The sequence below is a fragment of the Thalassophryne amazonica genome, chromosome 12 (assembly GCF_902500255.1).
Source record: "Thalassophryne amazonica chromosome 12, fThaAma1.1, whole genome shotgun sequence".
Classification (NCBI taxonomy): domain Eukaryota; kingdom Metazoa; phylum Chordata; class Actinopteri; order Batrachoidiformes; family Batrachoididae; genus Thalassophryne; species Thalassophryne amazonica.
Window position 1 is genome coordinate 31,142,288 of NC_047114.1, and position 20,133 is coordinate 31,162,420.

General features: G+C 40.2%; 1 protein-coding gene across 1 annotated transcript; it reads left to right on the forward strand.

Annotated features, from left to right (window-relative positions):
- Positions 1-11,650: 11,650 nt before the first annotated feature.
- On the forward strand, positions 11,651-19,928 carry LOC117522522 (gastrula zinc finger protein XlCGF8.2DB-like). Its single transcript, XM_034183965.1, has 3 exons — positions 11,651-11,751; positions 17,317-18,097; positions 18,518-19,928. Exons 1-3 carry the CDS (start codon positions 11,749-11,751, stop codon positions 18,811-18,813), a joined length of 1,080 nt encoding a protein of 359 aa, XP_034039856.1. The 5' UTR covers positions 11,651-11,748; the 3' UTR covers positions 18,814-19,928.
- The last annotated feature ends 205 nt before the right edge of the window (positions 19,929-20,133 follow it).

The following is a 20,133-nucleotide window of genomic DNA, read 5'->3' on the forward strand; positions in this document are numbered from 1 at the left end:
GAGGACCGGCGTGGGTCGCGACTGTTTCGTCCTACTTCCCGTCAGATAAGTGGTTACACAGACGCTGCACGAGTGTGTATTAGAGGTGGAGGTGGCATTCCCACCGTTGTTGTTACGGGGTGTACACACACCCACACTTGACTGTCTTTGCTCTTCGCCAGCAGTACCAGATCCTTCAGTCAGGGACGGTGATCACCTGGGAATTCGGGACTTGGCGGCTCCAGTATTCACCAGGTTCGGTGGCGGCGGAAATCGTGTGGTTCCGGCTCTTCTCAGGACAGATGTCTTCTATCCTCGAGCCTGCCCACACGTCACCTTTGTGGATTGACTGTTATCAGATTCTGAGATTGTCTGTATATTCGTTGTGCACCTTCACAACATTAAATTGTTACTTTTTTGGCTCATCTATTGACCGTTCATTTGCGCCCCCTGTTGTGGGTCCGTGTCACTACACTTTCACAACATTGGAGTCTTGTCATGGACCATTTTCTTCAACTTCCACCAAAGATTTTCAATTGGATTAAGATCTGGACTATTTGCAGGCCATGACATTGACCCTACGTGTCTTTTAGCAAGGAATGTTTTCACAGTTTTTGCTCTATGGCAAGATGCATTATCATCTTGAAAAATGATTTCATCATCCCCAAACATCCTTTCAACTGATGAGATAAGAAAAGTGTCCAAAATATCAACGTAAACTTCTGCATTTATTGATGATGTAATGACAGCCATCTCCCCAGTGCCTTTACCTGACATGCAGCCCCATATCATCAATGACTGTGGAAATTTACATGTTCTCTTCAGGCAGTCATCTTTATAAATCTCATTGGAACGGCACCAAACAAAAGTTCCAGCATCATCACCTTGCCCAATGCAGATTCGAGATTCATCACTGAATATGACTTTCATCCAGTCATCCACAGTCCATGATTGCTTTTCCTTAGCCCTTTGTAACCTTGTTTTTTTCTGTTTAGGTGTTAATGATGGCTTTGGTTTAGCTTTTCTGTATGTAAATCCCATTGCCTTTAGGTGGTTTCTTACAGTTCAGTCACAGACATTGACTCCAGTTTCCTCCCATTCATTCCTCATTTGTTTTGTTGTGCATTTTTGATTTTTGAGACATATTGCTTTAAGTTTTCTGTCTTGATGCTTTGATGTCTTCCTTGGTCTACCAGTATGTTTGCCTTTAACAACCTTCTCATGTTGTTTGTATTTGGTCCAGAGTTTAGACACAGCTGACTGTGAACAACCAACATCTTTTTCAACATTACGTGATGATTTACCCTCTTTTAAGAGTTTGATAATCCTCTCCTTTGTTTCAATTGACATCTCTCATGTTGGAGCCATGATTCATGTCAGTCCACTTGGTGCAACAGCTCTCCTCTGCTTGGTCTAAAAAGGTAACCGTTACTGACTGCCACAATTATTTTTCCTGATTTCTTATAGTGTTTCTTAAAGCCAGAAAGTTGCCATTTGAAATGACTTTAGTTTTGTGTCATGTCTGTGATCTGCTGTTTTTCTACAAAATTAAACAACTGAATGATCATCTTCCGAGGCTGGTGATTCCATAATTATTGCAGGGGTTGTATATAATATGTAATATTATTTTATAATATTAATAATAATAATATAACATGTAATATTAATATAATATGATATAATATATAATAATCATGTGTAATATTAGAATATGTAATAAACAGAAATCAGAGGCTCTTGTCTATGGGCGTCCTCATCTAAGGAGAAGCGCTTTGATTGGCTGATGCGTCTGAACCAATCACTTTGCTGTTTGGACGGAGGTGACCGTCTGCTCTACGGCATTCGCTGTTTTTGTCAAATAGCTGGAATTTAATGTTTTATTCTCATTTGTCCGAGTCCATACATATTAGCAGGTAACAGAGTATATTTGTGTATTAGCGAAAAGACAAATGGATCCTTACGTCTAATTAGCAGGACGTTAGCAACTGGGCTAGTTGTTAGCATACCAGCTAAGCAAATGAAACCTAACATATTTAAGTTTTGTAAATGTTACTGTAATATTTAACTGTTACTAATATTGTAGTCACTGCAGTGCCTATGTGGCCGTAAAGTCGGCATCCAAATGCTGTTTAAACAAGGCAGAAATCTATATTTCCTAAATACCTTGTACTTTGATCAGTTCTCGATATGTTAAGGGTATTTTCTACGGTATACATTAGTTTATTTGTTTTGTTGGTTTATATCTGCAGGATTTGACAGGTTTGTGTTTGTTTTTTCTTGATCCGTTGTGCACGTACGTGACACTGTCTGTTATAAATTTAGACAATACGAACTGGACGGACGAGCATTACGCTTGCTGTCGGCGTTTATTTTTTTGTTACCAAACTCACAAGTAACAGCTGTGATCACGGCGTTAACGACTGCTCCCTAATTCATAGTGTGCACACTTCAAGAACTGTGTCCCCCGAAACGCTTCCGGCCTTTTGACACAGTGGCAGTGTTGCCAGATAGGAAATATGCAACTATCGTACCAAAACCTCAAAATTATCGTATTTTGGGAGATATTATCGTACACAAAAAACCGCATACAACGTAGCTATTTTAGCGTTTTTTTAAATTTCCAAAGAATTTTATGTCACATTTTTAAACAGTAATTCACAATATCCCTATAGTAATGGGGAAACTATGGCACAAAAAGAACGCAAATGCACTACCAGACTAGAAAGATTTTTTTTTTTCTGTGAAGGGACACAATCGTGTCAATTACCAGACTAGAAAGAGTCGAATTCAACCTTGAGGTCGCTGTCGTCATCCGATGCCATGGCCACTTGTGCAGATGTTGTTGGTTGGGGAATCTTCCTGTTACGGTAGAGATTGGATGCAGTCATGGACCGCAGCATAGTGTTCGTAGGTTGAAAGGCGTGACATCCACCAGCATTCCTCACACACTCTGAACTGTGCACAAGTCCGTTGAGAGTGTCTGTAATGAGCCGATTTCGAGGTTTTGTTTTGTTTAGATTCACTTTGGAAAAAACTTGCTCGAATGATGCATTGGAGTGGGGAAAGACAAGCACATCCAGGGCAAACTTTCCCAGTTCACTGAATATGGCAGCCCCCTGTAAATCCTCCACCTTAGAGACGTGATTCCAAAATTCATCCACATCCATTGCTTTCGTATCTTCACTCAAACCCACGAGGGGCAATCTTCTCCATTGGTCATCAATGGCTTGAAAACGATCGGTATCTGAAGTGTCAATAAAGCGTGGCACCTGCTGCATGAGGGGGAGCAGAGACGGATGCTGAGTTTGCATTATTTGCAGTGGCAGGAGACAGGCATGTAAGGTGGGTTAAGAGGGCATCATCAAAATCAAATCTTTTCTTGATTTCCCTGCAGGCGCAGGCAATCTGAAGGAAATTCTGGCAGCACACAAAGAAGTCTGTCAGGTTGGCTGGGGAAATGTTTCCCTGCTGCATATGCTACATCACTTTAATGCCCAGGTACATTGAGCTGAGTGTGACCTTTGGGCCATTTTTGATATTGATGTCTTTCAGTGGAGTGCGCATCACGTAGTCCCTGTCCATGAAAGTCAGCAACAGATCTTTGTAAGTCTCGTAGACTTTGCTCATCAACGAAGTGATTACCACTTTTTCACTCTGAAAGTGCTGATTGAGGTCTGTGAATTTTGGTAGCACCCACTCGAGGAAATAATAGAAAAGGCGCAGAGACGGGTCATTTAGGGAATTGAAGATTGCCTCTGCAGAGGTAAGTCTGGCCTCAAGCCACTGATCTGTGAACAGGCGGAGAGCATCCCATTGTGAAGACACACTTTTCACTACGTCATTCAGTGACAGCCATCGAGTCTGTGCGGGCTTGAGCATTTTGTGGGGCTGAACTTGGCAGAAGTCTTGAAACTCTCGTAGCTGTGTGATGCGTTTTGCGCTGTTTCTGAAGTACCCATAAATGTCTCTAGCTAAATCCTCACACCTGCGAGGGAGCTGTTTGCATGCCTCACTTGCGCAAAGGTACAGCGAATGGCACACACAACGCTGCACTGTGATGCCTCGAAAATCACTCCTGAGGCGGTTAGAGACAGAGTTATGTTTCCCCATCATTGTGTTGCAGCCATCCGACCCGAAGCCCACAATGTTTTCGAGTGGTACACCTGCATCCGTGAATGACTTGATCATCTCTGTGTATAGTTGTTTCGCAGTGGTTCCCTCGCTTCCGAGTCTTCTGTGTTGGAGAAGAGCTGTACCAGTTTCCAAAACCTTGTCTGAATTCTCTGTGGTCCCTCATCAGAAAAACGCACCATGACACACAGTGTTTTCACATTGCCAATGTCAGTTGACTCATCAATCAAAATGCTAAATTTCTTCGTTTTCAGAGTTTCAGCAAGGCTCTCGGCATAACAATTGCCAATCACATGGTTTGTTATGGCAGTCGCTTTCATGCATCCAGGGTCATGTTTTGGGCAATTTGTGAGTCTTTGAAAATGTCCTTCAAGACTAAGACCAAATGGTCGGAATTTCTCATTGCCACATTGTGCTCTGCCTTGAAGCCTGCAAGTTTGATCTCGGCACTCTTCACAGCCTCATCTAATTTTGGTTTTGCGGGTGGTTTTTGTATGCAGTATGCTATCGACTTCTGAGACGGTGCAAGATGTTTCTTTTTTTTTAATGCTTCTTCGACTTTTTGTGGTTTTTCAAAACTGTGCTCTCTGCTACTATTTGAAGGTTGCAACAACGGCAATATGCCTTAGCATCATTTCCTGGGACAGGTTTCAGCCATCCGGAAAATTTGGGATCTTTCTCCCAGTCTGTCCGATATGTCTGTGTCCTATGCTTACTTTTACGTTGCACTTCAGATTCTGCCTTTCTTTTCTCTCCTCCACTGAACTTTTCTTTTTACGTCGTGTTGACAGTTTCTCTCTTCTCGCTTAACTGAAAAAGTTGTGTGTATGTATGTAGTGATGGTGACGGGGGTGGGCGTGGGCTAAGCTTTGTATGTGCGCATGTGCAGCCAGAACAGTCTACGTTACAGGTCAGTTGTCTCGGGCCCAGGGAGGGAGGGGCAGGGCCGAGAATTGGGAACTCATTACTTTGTATGGAGAGGGGGTGGGCTTTCAAATGACTTTGTCCCGCCCCGGCCGGGCCGGCCAAAGCTAGCAGCAGCCCTGTGTGTGGTGTGTCTTTGATGCCGCCTGAGTGCAATGCCTGCGATATGATTCTTGGGTGTCAGAGAGAGATGCGTGTTTGGGCAACCAACTGAAATTATCGTACATTTTGGATTTTTTTCCCATTATTGATCATACATCGTACAGAGGGCAAAGCTTTCGTACAAATACGATAATTATCGTACATCTGGCAACACTGCACAGTGGTTACCGATGGGCGAATTTGCGTAACGTAGGATGACGGGAAGGTTCCGCCCTTTTCCCCTCTGATTGGTTAGAAGGTGTCTACCACGGTTGGCTATTTGGTTTGGCTGTAAAACGTCATCTTATGTATATATATATATTACACGCACTCCCCACACACACCTCATCCACCATTCACCACTCCATTGTACTCACCCCACCCCAGTGGTCCAAACATACTGTCATAGTACAGTTCTAATATATTCGGTCCACCCAGTTGGGGGGGGTGTATGTTTAATATGTTGAAGTAAATATGTAGAACTGATCAAGGACAAACTGTTCAAAACATCTCTGGCTGAAATATGTTAAAATACTGAGGACTACACAGAGAAATGTGTCAGTTGCCCATGGAAAACCCTGATAATACATTATCTCACCGGACACTGTTGTGACCGATCATTAACAAAACGCTTTTCACCTGCTTTTCCATGAAAATTTAAAAAAATAACAATTACTTTCTAAGGGGTACCAATGGAACATGATTTACATATTTTCTTGTCTGGGAAAAATTTGGCATTAAATGGGTTAATGATGTCAAGTAATAAGGAGGTGACTGGTAGTAGGATACACTGGGTCACCAGAAACTTTTTCAAGGCATCATTCAGGAAGAAACCAACGGTCTATAAGGGAAATAAGGCATGGACATGAATAATGTAGCCAGTTTGTAACAGTTTATTACTAGACTGTAGAATTCTAATATCAAAAAGAAACAAAGAAAAACAGACGCTTGTATTTATGCATTTATTTGACATGAAATGTAATAACTGCAATATAGAAATGACTGTTTATAATGATAGTTTATATCTTATTTAATGTGGGATCGTGCACATATTCAAATTAAGGTGCAGGAGCCAGCCAAAAACAAGTACATAAAAAAAATATAGCTGCAAGGAGCCATGTGGGGGTCGAGCAGAAATGTCAGCATAGATGAAGTTATTGTTAGTTTGCTCACCACTAGGATAGTAACTTTACTGAAGATGCGATGGTGGGCAGCTATTGATAAACTATTCACCTGCGATAACTAAGTACAGCCTTCTAGTTATTTTGCAGATATATTTACCACTTAGCTTAAAACATTTACCACTTTTAAAACATTTATCTCTGCTCAGCTGTCAGTCCGTCAGTCTGTCCTGCTCGAGCATCAGATAACGTTTGAAAACAGACTTCTACTGCTGCTCACCTTCTAGCCAATCAGAGACAAAAGGGCGGAACCCAGAGGCGAAAAGGGTGGAACCTTCCACTACCACTTCTAGCCAATCAGAGGCCAAAAGGGCGGAACCTTTCCCTACCAACCTTACATTTCACAAATTTGTTGCCGGTGGCGTGGGTACTGAGATTACCCCATACCAGATTTGTGTATTTTCTATCTGCGCATGCGCTAAAATGGAAAAAAAAAAGTCTCGTAATTATGAGAAAAGATCTTTTAATTACGAGATCAGGAAAGGTGCCACATTGATCACTGCTTCACTCAGAAGAACCACATACTGCACATCCACGAAGAAAACGTCTTTATGCAATTCCATTGCTTCCAATCCCTTAGTAAAGACAAGCATGAGAATTCTGGAGTCATAATCAAAAATTGTCAGATTTGTAACCGATGATGGTGCACTGTGATTTGACAGAAAGAGTGGATTTTTGTGTCCTAAGGTGTTCCTGGATGAATGAAATCCCTACAGGGAGGGGCATGGGGCTCCTAGACTGACATATGCCTTTCTTTGTCCCTGTGTGATCGGTGGGACTGTGTGAGTGAAAGCTGGAAGTCTCTTTTTTTTGGGGGGGGGAGCAGGTTAGGGTTAAGGTACCCTGACACTTGCACGACTTTGATTCGCACACTTGCACACACTCTGTCGTGCTGGAGAGTAAACCTGTCGCAAACCCTTGTCATCCGTTGTTAACTGTGCGCGGCTTTGTGCAAGTGTGCAAAGAAAATTTTGAAATGTTCAAAATCTCCATCACGCATTGATAACGTGACCATTGCCAAACAATTAAACACTGCGTGTGAGTGCAATTGATTACGTAAGAGCACCGCATCAGAGCGCAGCTCATCTAAACGATTATAATGAGATGTTAATATATAATATAATATGAGATGAGAGAGAGAGAGAGAGAGCACTCCTGTGATTCCTGAAGCGATTAGAGGTGTGGTCAACAGCCAAACTCAGAGAAAATGATTAATCCGCTATGAAATAATTATTTTATATACGCAGCGTCCAGCGCACAAAGCGCAGTGTCCACCGGAACAAAACACGGCATCCAGCTGGGAACACAGCAGGTGGGATCGTTATGACGAAGTGCGTGCAAGTGCTCGGATCAGAGTCATGCAAGTGTCAGGGCACCTTTAGCCAATGAGAGCATATTTTGATTGGACACAAAGTGTGGATTTTCCACTAAGTCATTCCTAGATGAATGAAATTCCTCCAGTACAGTGCATTTCGTTTGGATTTATCATGTGCATGTGCATTTTTTTTTAATTGCTGTGAGCCTGAAGCGCCTGCACGAAACACCTCACATGGAATGTGTTAATATATTATTAGATGCATTAAAGTTGATGTGGGCTCACCATCCCTTTTCTTTTTACCGTGATTTGTAAAATTCAGAGTTCTTCTGTGTGCTCTGGTCTTTGTAAAATCCAAAATGTTTTCTGTCTGGTGATCTGGTCAGAAGAGGAGAAAACTGAGCTTTCTTAACCGGGCAACAGTTGCGTGCCATTCTTTCAGTCCCTGCAATGGAAAAAAAACAAAACCTTTTATCCACTGGTCATGTTTCTGCTGATTCAGTTCATGCTGTCTGCTTGAATGAGGGAGAAATGCACATGGACACACACATGCACACACGTGTGTGCATACACAAGATGGATCTAAACTGAAGTGTGGAAAATGAATAATTTAATATTTAGCTCATTTTTAGCTGATAGCTTCTCTCTCTATCACTCTCCCTTTGTTGTTTTCCAGCTGTAGAAAGTCCAGTGAGTGACAGAAAACACATGCACGCGCACACACTCAAACAACACACAGCGCCACCTACAGGCTTGGCATATGTACTACAGCTTTTTTGGTCAATTTGAGACTTTTAATGTGGACACAGATAAATATTGAAATGCCGTCGTGTTTATGTAACACTATTTGAAAACAAAGATCGTTTTGTGTCATGTGGACAAGGCCCCAGAATAAAGGCCGGTGTCATGTACTGAGATTACCCCATACCAGTGGTGGGAGTAAGTCACCATCAAGTCATGGATCAGCAAGACCCAAGTTTAAAGTCATCATGACCAGCATTTGTTTGCAAGCTGAACTGAGACTTGACTTGGGACTTGCAAATTGATAACTTGAGAATGACTTGACAGTGACTTACTCCCACCTGTGCCCCATACAGTGGGGAAAATAAGTATTTAACCCCCTGTCAGTTTTGCAGGTTTTCCCCACCTACAAAGAATGGAGAGGTCTGTAATTTTTATCGTAGGTACACTTCAACTGTGAGAGACAGAATCTAAAAAAAAATCCAAAAAATCACATTGTATGATTTTTAAATAATTAATTTGCATTTTGTTGCATAAAATAAGTATTTGATCCCCTACCAACCAGCAAGAATTCTGGCTCTCACAGACATGTTAATTTTTCTTCAAAACTGACAGGGGGTCAAATACTTATTTTCCCCACTGTACCAGATTTGTATATTTGCTATCTGCGCATGCACAAAACAGTGGAGAGTTTGTTCTGTACTGAGTTTTTCTGTATGCAGACCAAAATCAGGTTTACAGGTGGGTTATTTTTCTCCATAAATTGAAACCCACTCTGTCCTTTCCCGCACACAGAAAGGGTACACTCAGTACAGCACAAACTTCCAGATTTTTGCGCATGTGCAGATAGCAAATATACAAATCTGCTACAGGGGTCATCTCAGTATGTGACAACAGTAAACAAAAGGATTAGTTCAGTAGAAAAATCAATATCTTCAATGTAACTGAAATCCAGGTTCGTGAGGTCCAGTGAAAAGACTATACAGGACAAAGCCAGCATGGGGTCACCCATTGGTTTCCTATGGAAACCTAGAAGAGCCAATATGAAGCTCTTGTTGAGGCTGTGTTGTGGACATCACCATGTTCACAGCAGCTGAATGATGAAGTCATTAATGCGTAAAGGGGTTGGTTCAGGTGTTTATTCAATCACATTTCTGGGCGGTTTTACTTTGTTATGGGCATTAAAAGATATGAGCCACATATTTTCTCAGTAATCATACATTAAGTGGAACTAACGGGTGAAGCTACTGACGGCTGTTAAAAGTGTTAATGTTATTAACATACAACATTAAATCCGATGAGAATTTCAGTCCATGCGAACACTGCAGCAGATACATCTTAGAGGATCCGTTAGGATGTTTTGTTGCACAACAAGCCGATTATTCCAGGTATTTGTAATAAAATACTAAAAAATGACAGACGCAGTCTCCAACCGCATCGAGCAGTCAGTGAGTTAAAGATGAGAGGCGGAGTCACTGGCCTCATCCGCTGTCAATCAAAGCGATCACACCCCCAAATTTACAGAACTTTATGGTTTAAAACACCTTAGTCTAAGAAGTTAAAAAAATTCACCCTCATACAGTTGTCATAGAGGAGGAAACTATCTATAGAGACAGAAACATTTTTTGTACCAAGCTGTAAACATGTTTATTTCTGCTCTAAAGTTGGACATTTTAACACTGATTCCTATGGGAAAGTGCTCTGTTTTGGAGCAGCCTCATGTGTCCAGTCAAGAAAATGCACTTTCACGTAGGCCTCATTTCATGTGGCCTAAGGTTGTCCCGTGTTTTATTCGTTGCAAATTAGAAACAAGCTTGGCATTTGCGAGTAAGTATTTCTGACTATTAGCTAGTTGACTCACATGTAGCAAGCACATCCATGCTCTACATTCAGGACCACTGCCACCATGTTTCAGCTTGTTCTGTTCGTTATCTTGGACTACACAAACTGGACTATTGAGCATTATCCTTGCTCACGGGTCTTGTTTTTATTATCAAACAAACAAATGTGCTACAGTTTTATGGCACCTGAGCAACACATTCCAAAACAATCTCATTGTTAGTGTGAGCACCAAAATTTAGCAGTAAATTTTAGAGGGATTGATTTTAAGTGGATGTGCACTTGCAACCATCTTGGGGAAACCTGTCACCTGTTCTCAACATATGATATCGGTAGATTAGATATCCTCAACAGTGGGATATCAGACATTGCTATTGCCATTCCCAAATTCTGCTCCACCCCAAAATAACATTACACATGTATCAGAGCTCCAGGTCCTCAGCTTGGCTTGCTGGTTGGTTTGGCTTCCTCAGCAGGAGTAAAGAAGTAACTCCACAATCAAATTGTATTAAAATAAATACATTTAATAAATGGAATAACAATAATAGTACCTGCACACTTCTGTATCTGAACAAATTGTGACAAAGTACCTCTTACATCATGTAAGTTTTTTATAGCTCAATGCCTTACCTTCTGATTAAAATAAAATAAACCAATCAGCTTCTACCTTGATAAATATGTCAATGCTTATGAACATCAAAAAATTACTCGAGCCAGAATGAGAGACTTTAGTGGTTTATGTATATACGTTTAGCTGTACTGACTCAGTGGTTGTGATGTTTTCTGGTTTGTGCAGAAGTCACAGTGGAAGTCCTGAAGTGATATCGTAGGCTCAAGAGATGATGTGGTATTGAGGTGGAGTTACACCTCGTCTCGGGGGTCATGGTCACTCATTTATTTGCCTGTAGTGTGTCAGTGACGTGCGGTGAGGTTGATGGCTGGTGAGGCACTGACTTCATCACAATCAGATTTGCAAACATGAACCCCACAGAGTAGCTTATTTACTGTTTGATTGGCAGCAGTTAACAGGTTTAAAATCTCATATCAGAATTCTTTACACATGAACTGTAGCACACAAAACAGCACATTTAATTAAAAAAAATGTTATTATGGTCTTAACTTTGCTTATAATAAGTCCATGTACTGCTCCTTCTGAGCAAAAGCATTGATGACTTGCTTGAAGAAGTTTATCTTATCTTCCTTCAGTTTCAGAAGTCTCTCTTTCTCAGTGGAGATCAATGCCAGGGAAGAAAGTCGTCCTTCATCAGTCCTGTTCTGACTCTGTTTGGAGCCTTTTCTGACTTTGAATGTGCGTGGTCAACCGCTCGTCTGTGATGACACTTCTACTTAATGTATTTATAGATCTGTGTTTTAGGTGGCTTTTTTATGTTTTTCTTTTCAGATTTCCCAGTGTCTAAAGCCACTTTTGAAGTTTTGTTTGGAGAGAAGAAACCAGAGACAGCAACTCCTCAGTTTTAGAAAGTCATCTTTTGCATCATGGTGAGTTTCCCCTCAAACATTATGGCCTGTCACTTTGAACCACACACTGTTCAGCAACTACTCAATATGTACGTGATGGTGGAATAAAGGCTGGTGTGTGATGTCATTAGCACCATATCCTCCTCAAAAGTACATGTGATTTGATATTTGAGTGGACTGCTGCTCACTCTGGTGCATTATAAACTAAAAAATATAACGCAATGCTAAAATACCCTCGGCTATATGAGCATTGTGTTATTTATAATTTGCAGTTGTTTAATTAATTATTAAAGGACATGTCACACGTTTTCTAACGTCCCAGTTAGCAAGACAACATAAAAGTATTCATGATTGTAAGTCACTCTGCACATGTGCTAATAATTAGTGATCGCTGATGTATTTTATTCCTCTCACTCTGGGCGTTAGCAGGTGCATTTCCGAAAAATGTCTCACTCGGGAATTCTCTGCATTTTTTGACATGTAATGCACATTTTAGAATGAGTAGAAATATCCAGATGACTGACAGACAGAGGGAAACAAACCTCCTCCGTCTGAAAACTAAACTTCTGAGGTTTCATTCAAAAGTGATGGCTCAGATTTACAGACAGGAGACGACACACTTCACCCCGAAACTCCTAACGTTTTCAGAGTGTCAGAATTTAGAAGCTAAAGTGTGGCGACACACTGTTTGTATGCTGGTTTACTGAAGCTGTGTACATGGACATGGGACATCTCCATGATGCTGTTTTTAACGGACTTCCTGACACGGAGATGGATTTGTTACACTGGAAAAAGTCAGAACACATTATTTCCAGGAGTTAATGGACTTTACGTGCCACAATCATGAGAGAACCAAAGAGGGGGCAGCAGCTGATGATCATGCGTGCATGCGTGGGGGCTTTGATCATGTAGAGTTTACATTTGGAAATAAATCTGCCTCTGGGTGAGTATTGCATGCGCAGGGTTTTACCACTCTTGTGTTTAGTGGCAAGCTTTTTTTTTACTTTGAGTGTGAATTTGAAGCTGGAATGTGTGTGCGCGCTCTGTGCAGCTGATGATATATGTAGCAGCTCCTGCCGCTGTGAACATGAATGTCTTCACAATGCAGCAGATATGTTTTTTTAGATTTTATTGATAACACTCATAATTAATTGTGCACAAAGCTGAGCCTTGAGCAGAGATTGTTATTGACAGGCTGCTTTATGGCTCGTGGCCGCAGGTGTACTAAACCTTCTCAGGGCTGCTGCTTTTATTGTGACTGCATCAAAATGAACAGGTTTCACTTAAAATGAGTAGTCATAATACAACATCACACTTATGTCAAATTTGGAATTAATCTGTGCCTCAGTTGTTAATGTTAACAGCTACATTTCATTGAAGTGCACGGTGGGACGCTTCTAATAGCTGTCATCTGTCAGAAACACATGAGAACTCACGAGTACTTTGTTTTCGGAAGTTTCCGTAGCTGTTTGTTGCAAATGCCATATACTTTGAAACCAGTCATGGAAGTGCACAAATTAATCCCGGTGGATCATCGAATGGTTACTAACAGCCTAAATCGACATGTCCTTTAAGATCCTGTTGTCTTACGTACAATTTGTACACAATAAAATCAAATCATTTGTTCATTTTGTGCAAATCAAGGAATAGTTGTAGATCACACTTTGTGCATTTTCAATTATTTATGAGACAAATTTAACTCCATAGGAAGTTAGCTCTGAATTCGCAAAAGTAGCTAAGAAGCTAATGTCTGCAAAATTTCTTGTAAATGACGCCAGAGGTATTATCAGGTTACAAAAATAGTGTTTTCAGTTTTAGAAGTGTTTATTTCTTGCTAGCTTTACATAATATACCAGAAACAAAACTGTTAGCAAGTAGTTACACCAGGAAGTGACATCATTGTGCTAACCTCTGTGAAATATCTTGTAAATAAGTTCAGCAGTTAGCTATTAGGTTTCAAAAATAGCGTTTTCAGTTTTTGAAGTGTTTATTTCTTGCTAGCTTTTAGATAATATATGAGAAACGTATATAAACACACAAAACAAAGCAGTTTTGAAGAGTCTGGTGACTGACATCACGGTCCAGCTCTACTCTGATTGGCTGTCCCCTGTGTCAATCAAAAACAAAATGGATCAGATTGAAACACTTTTAACCTCTTAAAATGCACCAAGGGTAGCCATCTTTGAACTTGTTCAAGGTCTGTGTCCCAAGAATGTTGCTTGTGAATTTCAAGAATCTAGCAGTAATAGGACTGAGCTTATGCTGAGCACAGACAGACGGACGGACGGATGGATGGACGAAAAGTCTTCGCAATACTCGATGGCCATATTTGATAGCCTTGGGTAATCTACTCTAGAACGTGTTGCAGTTCATTAAATATTTAGAGGTGCATTATGACTTTGTAGACGTTATGCTTTTTAGCCTTTGAACCCAGCAAGCGATGATTATTATGTCCATAGATCATACCACTGTCCCGGCTTTTTTGAAACGTGTTGCAGGCATCTATTTCAAAATGAGTAAATATTTGCACAAAAACAATAACATTTATCAGTTTGAACATTAAATATCTTGTCTTATGGTGTATTCAATTGAATATAGGTTGAAAAGGATTTGCAAATCATTGTATTCTGTCTTTATTTACATTTCACACAACGTCCCAACTTCATTGGAATTGGGTTGTAAAAGCTAACGTTTCCGTTAGCGGATTAACTGTTATCAAAGCTATCTTTTTGGTTAGCTGTGCCCACCATTGCGCAAATGTCACAAACAAGCACAGAGAATGAAGTAATTTAGAGTAATGAGACCAAAATGTAACGTTTTGGCTACAACCATAAACGTTACATTTGGAGAGGAGTCAACAAGGCCTATGATGAGAGGTACATCATTCCTTCTGAGAAGCATAGAGGTGGATCGCTGATATTTTGGGGATGTGTGAGCTACAAAGGCAAAATTGGTCAAAATTGATGGCAAGATGAATGCAGCATGTTATCAGAAAATACTGGAGGAAAATTTGCACTCATCAGCCCAGAAGCTGCATGTGGGATGTACTTGGACGTTCCAACATGACAATGATCCAAAACACAAGGCCAAGTCGCACTGTCATTGGCTACAGCAGAATAAAGTGAAGGTTCTGGAGTGGCCATCAATCTCCTGACCTCAATATCATTGAGACACTCTGGGGAGATCTTGCAGCTCATGCAAGACAGCCCAGAAATTTACAGGAACTGGAGGCTATTTGCCCAGAAGAATGGGCAGTTTTACCATCAGAGAACATAAACATCCTCGTCCACAACTACCACAAAAGACCCCAAGCTATCATTGATGTTAAAGGGGTCAATACACGGTATTAAGAACTGGTGTATGTAAAACTTTGATTGGGGTAATTTGGGTAATTTCTGTTGTTATTATGATTTAAAAAGAGTAACAGTTCTTTGACAATGAATTGCTTCACACAACCACTAACCATGTGTGAAAAACGTTTTTGTGTCATCATTCATATTCTCTGAAAAATGGCCAAAAAAATAAAAAAATTCTGCAACGGTATGTAAATGAGCACAGCTTGTTTGAGCACAGCTGTATATGTACAAATTTTGAACTTCAACTGTCAAGCATTGCAGCCATGCTGATGTTTATTACATGACCATTGTGTCTAGGGATGGGTATTGACAAGATTTTATCGATATCAATGCCATTATTGATTCTGCTTATTGATCCGATTCCTTATCGATTCCCTTATCAATACCACTTGTGAATTTTCTGTGTACTAAAAGTAGTCTTTAATGGTTTTCTATGTCAACATTTTAAATTGGTCACTGGATCCTTGATCTCTGGACATAAATAAATATAAACAAAATCTGTAGTTTTTGTCAAAAGCATTTCCTTTCAGACATTTTGGCTTGAATGTCTCTCCATACCTCTGAGCTGAGCTCAGCCGGCTGCTGCACGTCACGCAGATGTCTCGTTTTGGGAGGGAAAAAAAAAAAGTTTTGATCAATTGCAGTTTGTTTGTATTACAACATTTAGAAAGAGGTGTCAATTGATTTAAATGGCATTTCGCTTTGAAGTTATTAATTCTGACTGGACTCTATCCTTCTAACTTGACTCGGCAGAGAGCGGCACAGTGTTTGGAGCTATGTTAACAGAATGGAGGACAATTCTCGTTTCTTTCTAGCAACAAGACAGGAGTCCCAGTTAGTGACTTTAAGCTGCACAAAAGTGACTCACGATTGACATATTCAGGGATGAAAGTGGTGAAAAACCAAAAAAAAAAGCTGAAACCCAAAATTACCCCCAACACCACCCGCATGAAAATGTTTGAATTCTAGAAGCTCTGAAATGCAATCTGGGACTATTCCAGACAATAAACTGCAGTGAGTGCAGCATCCATTATGGTGAGGAAAAAAAAAAACAGCTTTCCTTATTCAAATTCATTCCAGTAGTATTCTGCTTTTACTAGGATGCAGCAGTTTCTAGCTTGGCAGATAGTTCTGGAGGAAATCACTGAAGAAAATAACAAATTGAAAATATGGTTTGACCAAAACAAATTGTCATTAAACTTAAATACAACATGGATGAAGTGGAGGTGTAAGAGTCACTAGGTGTTCACAGGAAACGGTTATTTATTTCTGTATTATTTATTTATTTATTTATGTTAATTGTTAGTTGGTTTTATCTTTTCTGTTGTGTTTTGTTTCATCAGGTTTGTAGCATTACTAGTTATTATTACTATTATTGTTGTTTTTGCTATTATTATTAGTATATGAATAAAAATGAATTAAAAAATTACAATTTTACGACAACGAACGCCGAACCATTAAGTATTATACAGAAAACAAATGCACACAAACGTGCTGAGATGCGAACAGTTTAATGCTAACTTTAACAGTGAAAACGCCATAGACATGCTAACACGTTAGCATTGGTCCTGTTTTTAAGTTATAAAATACATCTATTATCTGTTTCAGAAGACCATAACAGGTCGATTTAATATAAAAAAGGTAAATATTACTCACAGACATATGCTCTTTAGGGTTTTAGTGGGGAAAAATTAAGATAAAGTGAAATAAAACAATGAACCAACGAAGCAGGAGATCGAAGCACTGCTTCGATTAGTTCAAGGTTCAAAGCAGAGCCGCGCTGCAGAAACGGTTCATTACAGACCTGCTACAGGGTCTGTAATCAATGTAGAGAAATGATCATTTTCCTGACAAACAACCCCAAAAACAGCGGCCACCCCGAAGGGCCGATAAGGGAATCGTTAAGCAAAAAGGCTATTGATGTCGGTGGATCGAATCATTTCTTAACGATACCTGAAAGGAACTAGTTCCCGATACCCATCCCTAATTGTGTCTTCCGGGTGTTAAGACACCATTGTAATCTGATCTAAAACCTACCCTGATGACGAGGCAGCCATTTTCAGCTCCATGTTGATAAAATGCCTGGATCTCATTCAGTGTGTAAAATCAAAACCAAGTAGGCCTGACAATCCACAGAATCTGTTCCATCAGTGCAGTGACTGTCAGGTCACACTCACCACTCTGCTGCTTAGTGTTATTAATTTTATTTTTTCTCCCATCCTTCCTGTAGTTGAGGAAAGAAGAAATGCTGCCTGGACAGCAGGATTTTAATCTGAATGTTGATCAGGAGGACATTAAAGAGGAACAAGGGAAACTCTGGACAAGTCAGGAGGAAGAGAAGCTTCACCAGCTGGAGGATGCTGATATCACCAAATTACCTTTTACTATTGTCCTTGTGAAGACAGAAAATGAAGAAAACCCATTGACATCACAGGAACATCAAAGCTTGAATTTTAACTGCCCAAAGAACAGTGATACCTTTGCTAGCAATAATAGGTGTAAAATAGCTAGGAAACAATTCAATTGTTCTGAATGTGGAAAATCATTTGGTCACATTAACAAATCAAAGCAGCGGAAGAGAATTCAAACAAGTGAAAAGTTTGTAATCTGTCCAGAGTGTGATGAAAGGGTGAGGCAAAAGAGCAATCCGAGCACGCACATGAGAAGTCACACAGGGAAGAATCGATTTAGCTGCTCTGAATGTGGTAAAACATTTGGACAAAAAAACACTCTGAATACACACAAGAGAATTCACACAGGAGAAAAACCATTTGTCTGTCCTGAGTGTGGTAAAGCTTTTGGACAAAAAATGAATCTGAATAGACACATGGGAATTCATACAGGAAAGAAATTATTTGGTTGTTCTGAGTGTGGTAAAAGATTTAGAGACAACAGCCATCTAAACTCACACATGAGAATTCATACAGGTGAGAAACCATTTGTCTGTTATGAGTGTGGTAAAAGATTTCGAGACAAAAGCAACCTAAACCTACACATGAGAATTCATACAGGTGAGAAACCATTTGTTTGTTCTCAATGTGATAAAAGATTTCGGGGAAAAAACACCTTGATGAGACACATGGAAATTCATACAGGAAAGAAATTATTTGGCTGTTTTGGGTGTGGTAAAAAATTTCGAGACAACAGCCATTTAAATGCACACATGAGAAATCATACAGGTGAGAAGCCATTTGTCTGTTCTGAGTGTGGTAAAAGATTTGGAGAAAAAAAGACTCTGAACAGACACATGGCAATTCATGCAGGAAAGAAATTATTTGGCTGTTCTGGGTGTAGTAAAATGTTTGGACAAAAAGGCGATCTGATCAAACACATGAGAATTCACACAGGAGAGAAACCATTTAGCTGTTTTGAGTGTTGTAAAACATTTCGACAAAAAGGCACACTAATAAAACATCTGAGAATTCACACAGGAGAGAAACTATTTGGCTGTTTTGAATGTGGTAAAGAATTTCGAGACAAAAGCCACCTAAACACTCACATGAGAATTCATACAGGTGAGAAACCATTTGTCTGTTCTGAGTGTGGTAAAAACTTTAGAGAAATAGGCCATCTGAAAAAACACATGAGAATTCACACGGGAAAGAAATTATTTAGCTGTGATATGTGTGGTAAATCATTTAGTCAAAAAGGAAACCTGGAAACACACAAAATTCACACAGGAGACAAACCATTTATCTGTACTGAGTGTGATGAAAGGAAAAAATGATCTGCGTAAACAAGAAAATTTATATTCTTATGTAGACTTTCAACTTTTTCCTCGTTTGCCACAGAAAATTGGATATGGATCAACATGTTAATTTGACACACATTTTACACCAGGTTCCTTCCCTTGCAAAACTCTACATTGTGCAATGTTTCCCAAAAGTTTTTTGGTCATGCACCCCTTTGTTCATCTTTACTTAGTTAGCTCATTCCTCACCACCATCAACCCCCCCCAAACAATAACCGGTGTTGTGCTAAATAGCTGTTTTGTCCTTCTCAGTGATAACGCATCCATTTTGTGTGTTGCTACAGCAGTCAGAAGTTGAAAATGTTTCCCTTTTGATGGCAAGTGCTGTGACATCACTCCATAAAAGAAAACAAAGCCTTCCATATTTAGGGAGTTGCTGCCCAGTGATGGCCGTATCAGCCGAGGGAATTTCTACATTGTATTTATTTCTGCCATGACTGCGTTTCTTTTGCACACCCCCTAGGGGAAAATAACATGGCAATTCATACGACGGGGGAATTTGGATCAAAGATCTACATATGCAGCTTGACCTCCCATGGCCTTTTTGAAGTGCTTCTGAAAGATGTGACTTTTACTTGTGGCAGAAAGTGGCCCAACTATACATGTACATAACATGGTCTACATATTAATATAGAAATACATGTTGCACGTAGTCCATGTGGCCCAACTATACATGTACATAACATGGTCTACATATTAATATAGAAATACATGTTGCACGTAGTCCATGACAAGTGCAAATGTTTTAATAACTGTACAGGTTTCAGGTTCATAAAAGCATGGTTTGTGTGTAGAGCTTTCAGTTCCATGTATTCTGTTTGTGATAAGTTGATAAAATAACATACCTCATCATTGCATCAGACAGCAGGGGAGGAGCTGTCTAATTCATGGCAGTGCTGAAATTATTACAGAGCCATCAAATGCAGAGCCAGCAGAGCCCCCCCCCCCCCCCCCCCCGCCCAAGGAAAGTGGTCACTCCACATCTCCCCACTCCCCATTAACTGCAAGAGTTTGAACTTTATATGCACTTGTCACTTTCTGTTGTCTGTACTTTTAAACTGACATTTTTAGTATGTGCCATGGGCACAATTTGGTGGGGGATGGGGGGGGCATGTCCCCCTCACCTTTTCAACCGGGGGGGGGGGGGGGGACAGAATATGGTATGTCCCCCCCACCTTCTGACGTGTGTACTTGAAACATGCTATGCCAGTCTTACGTGCAAACCATGTCAGAATAGTATCTTTGTTTCTGCAAGTTTGTATTTTTAGCAGCATTGACTTGTTTACAACACCTGTT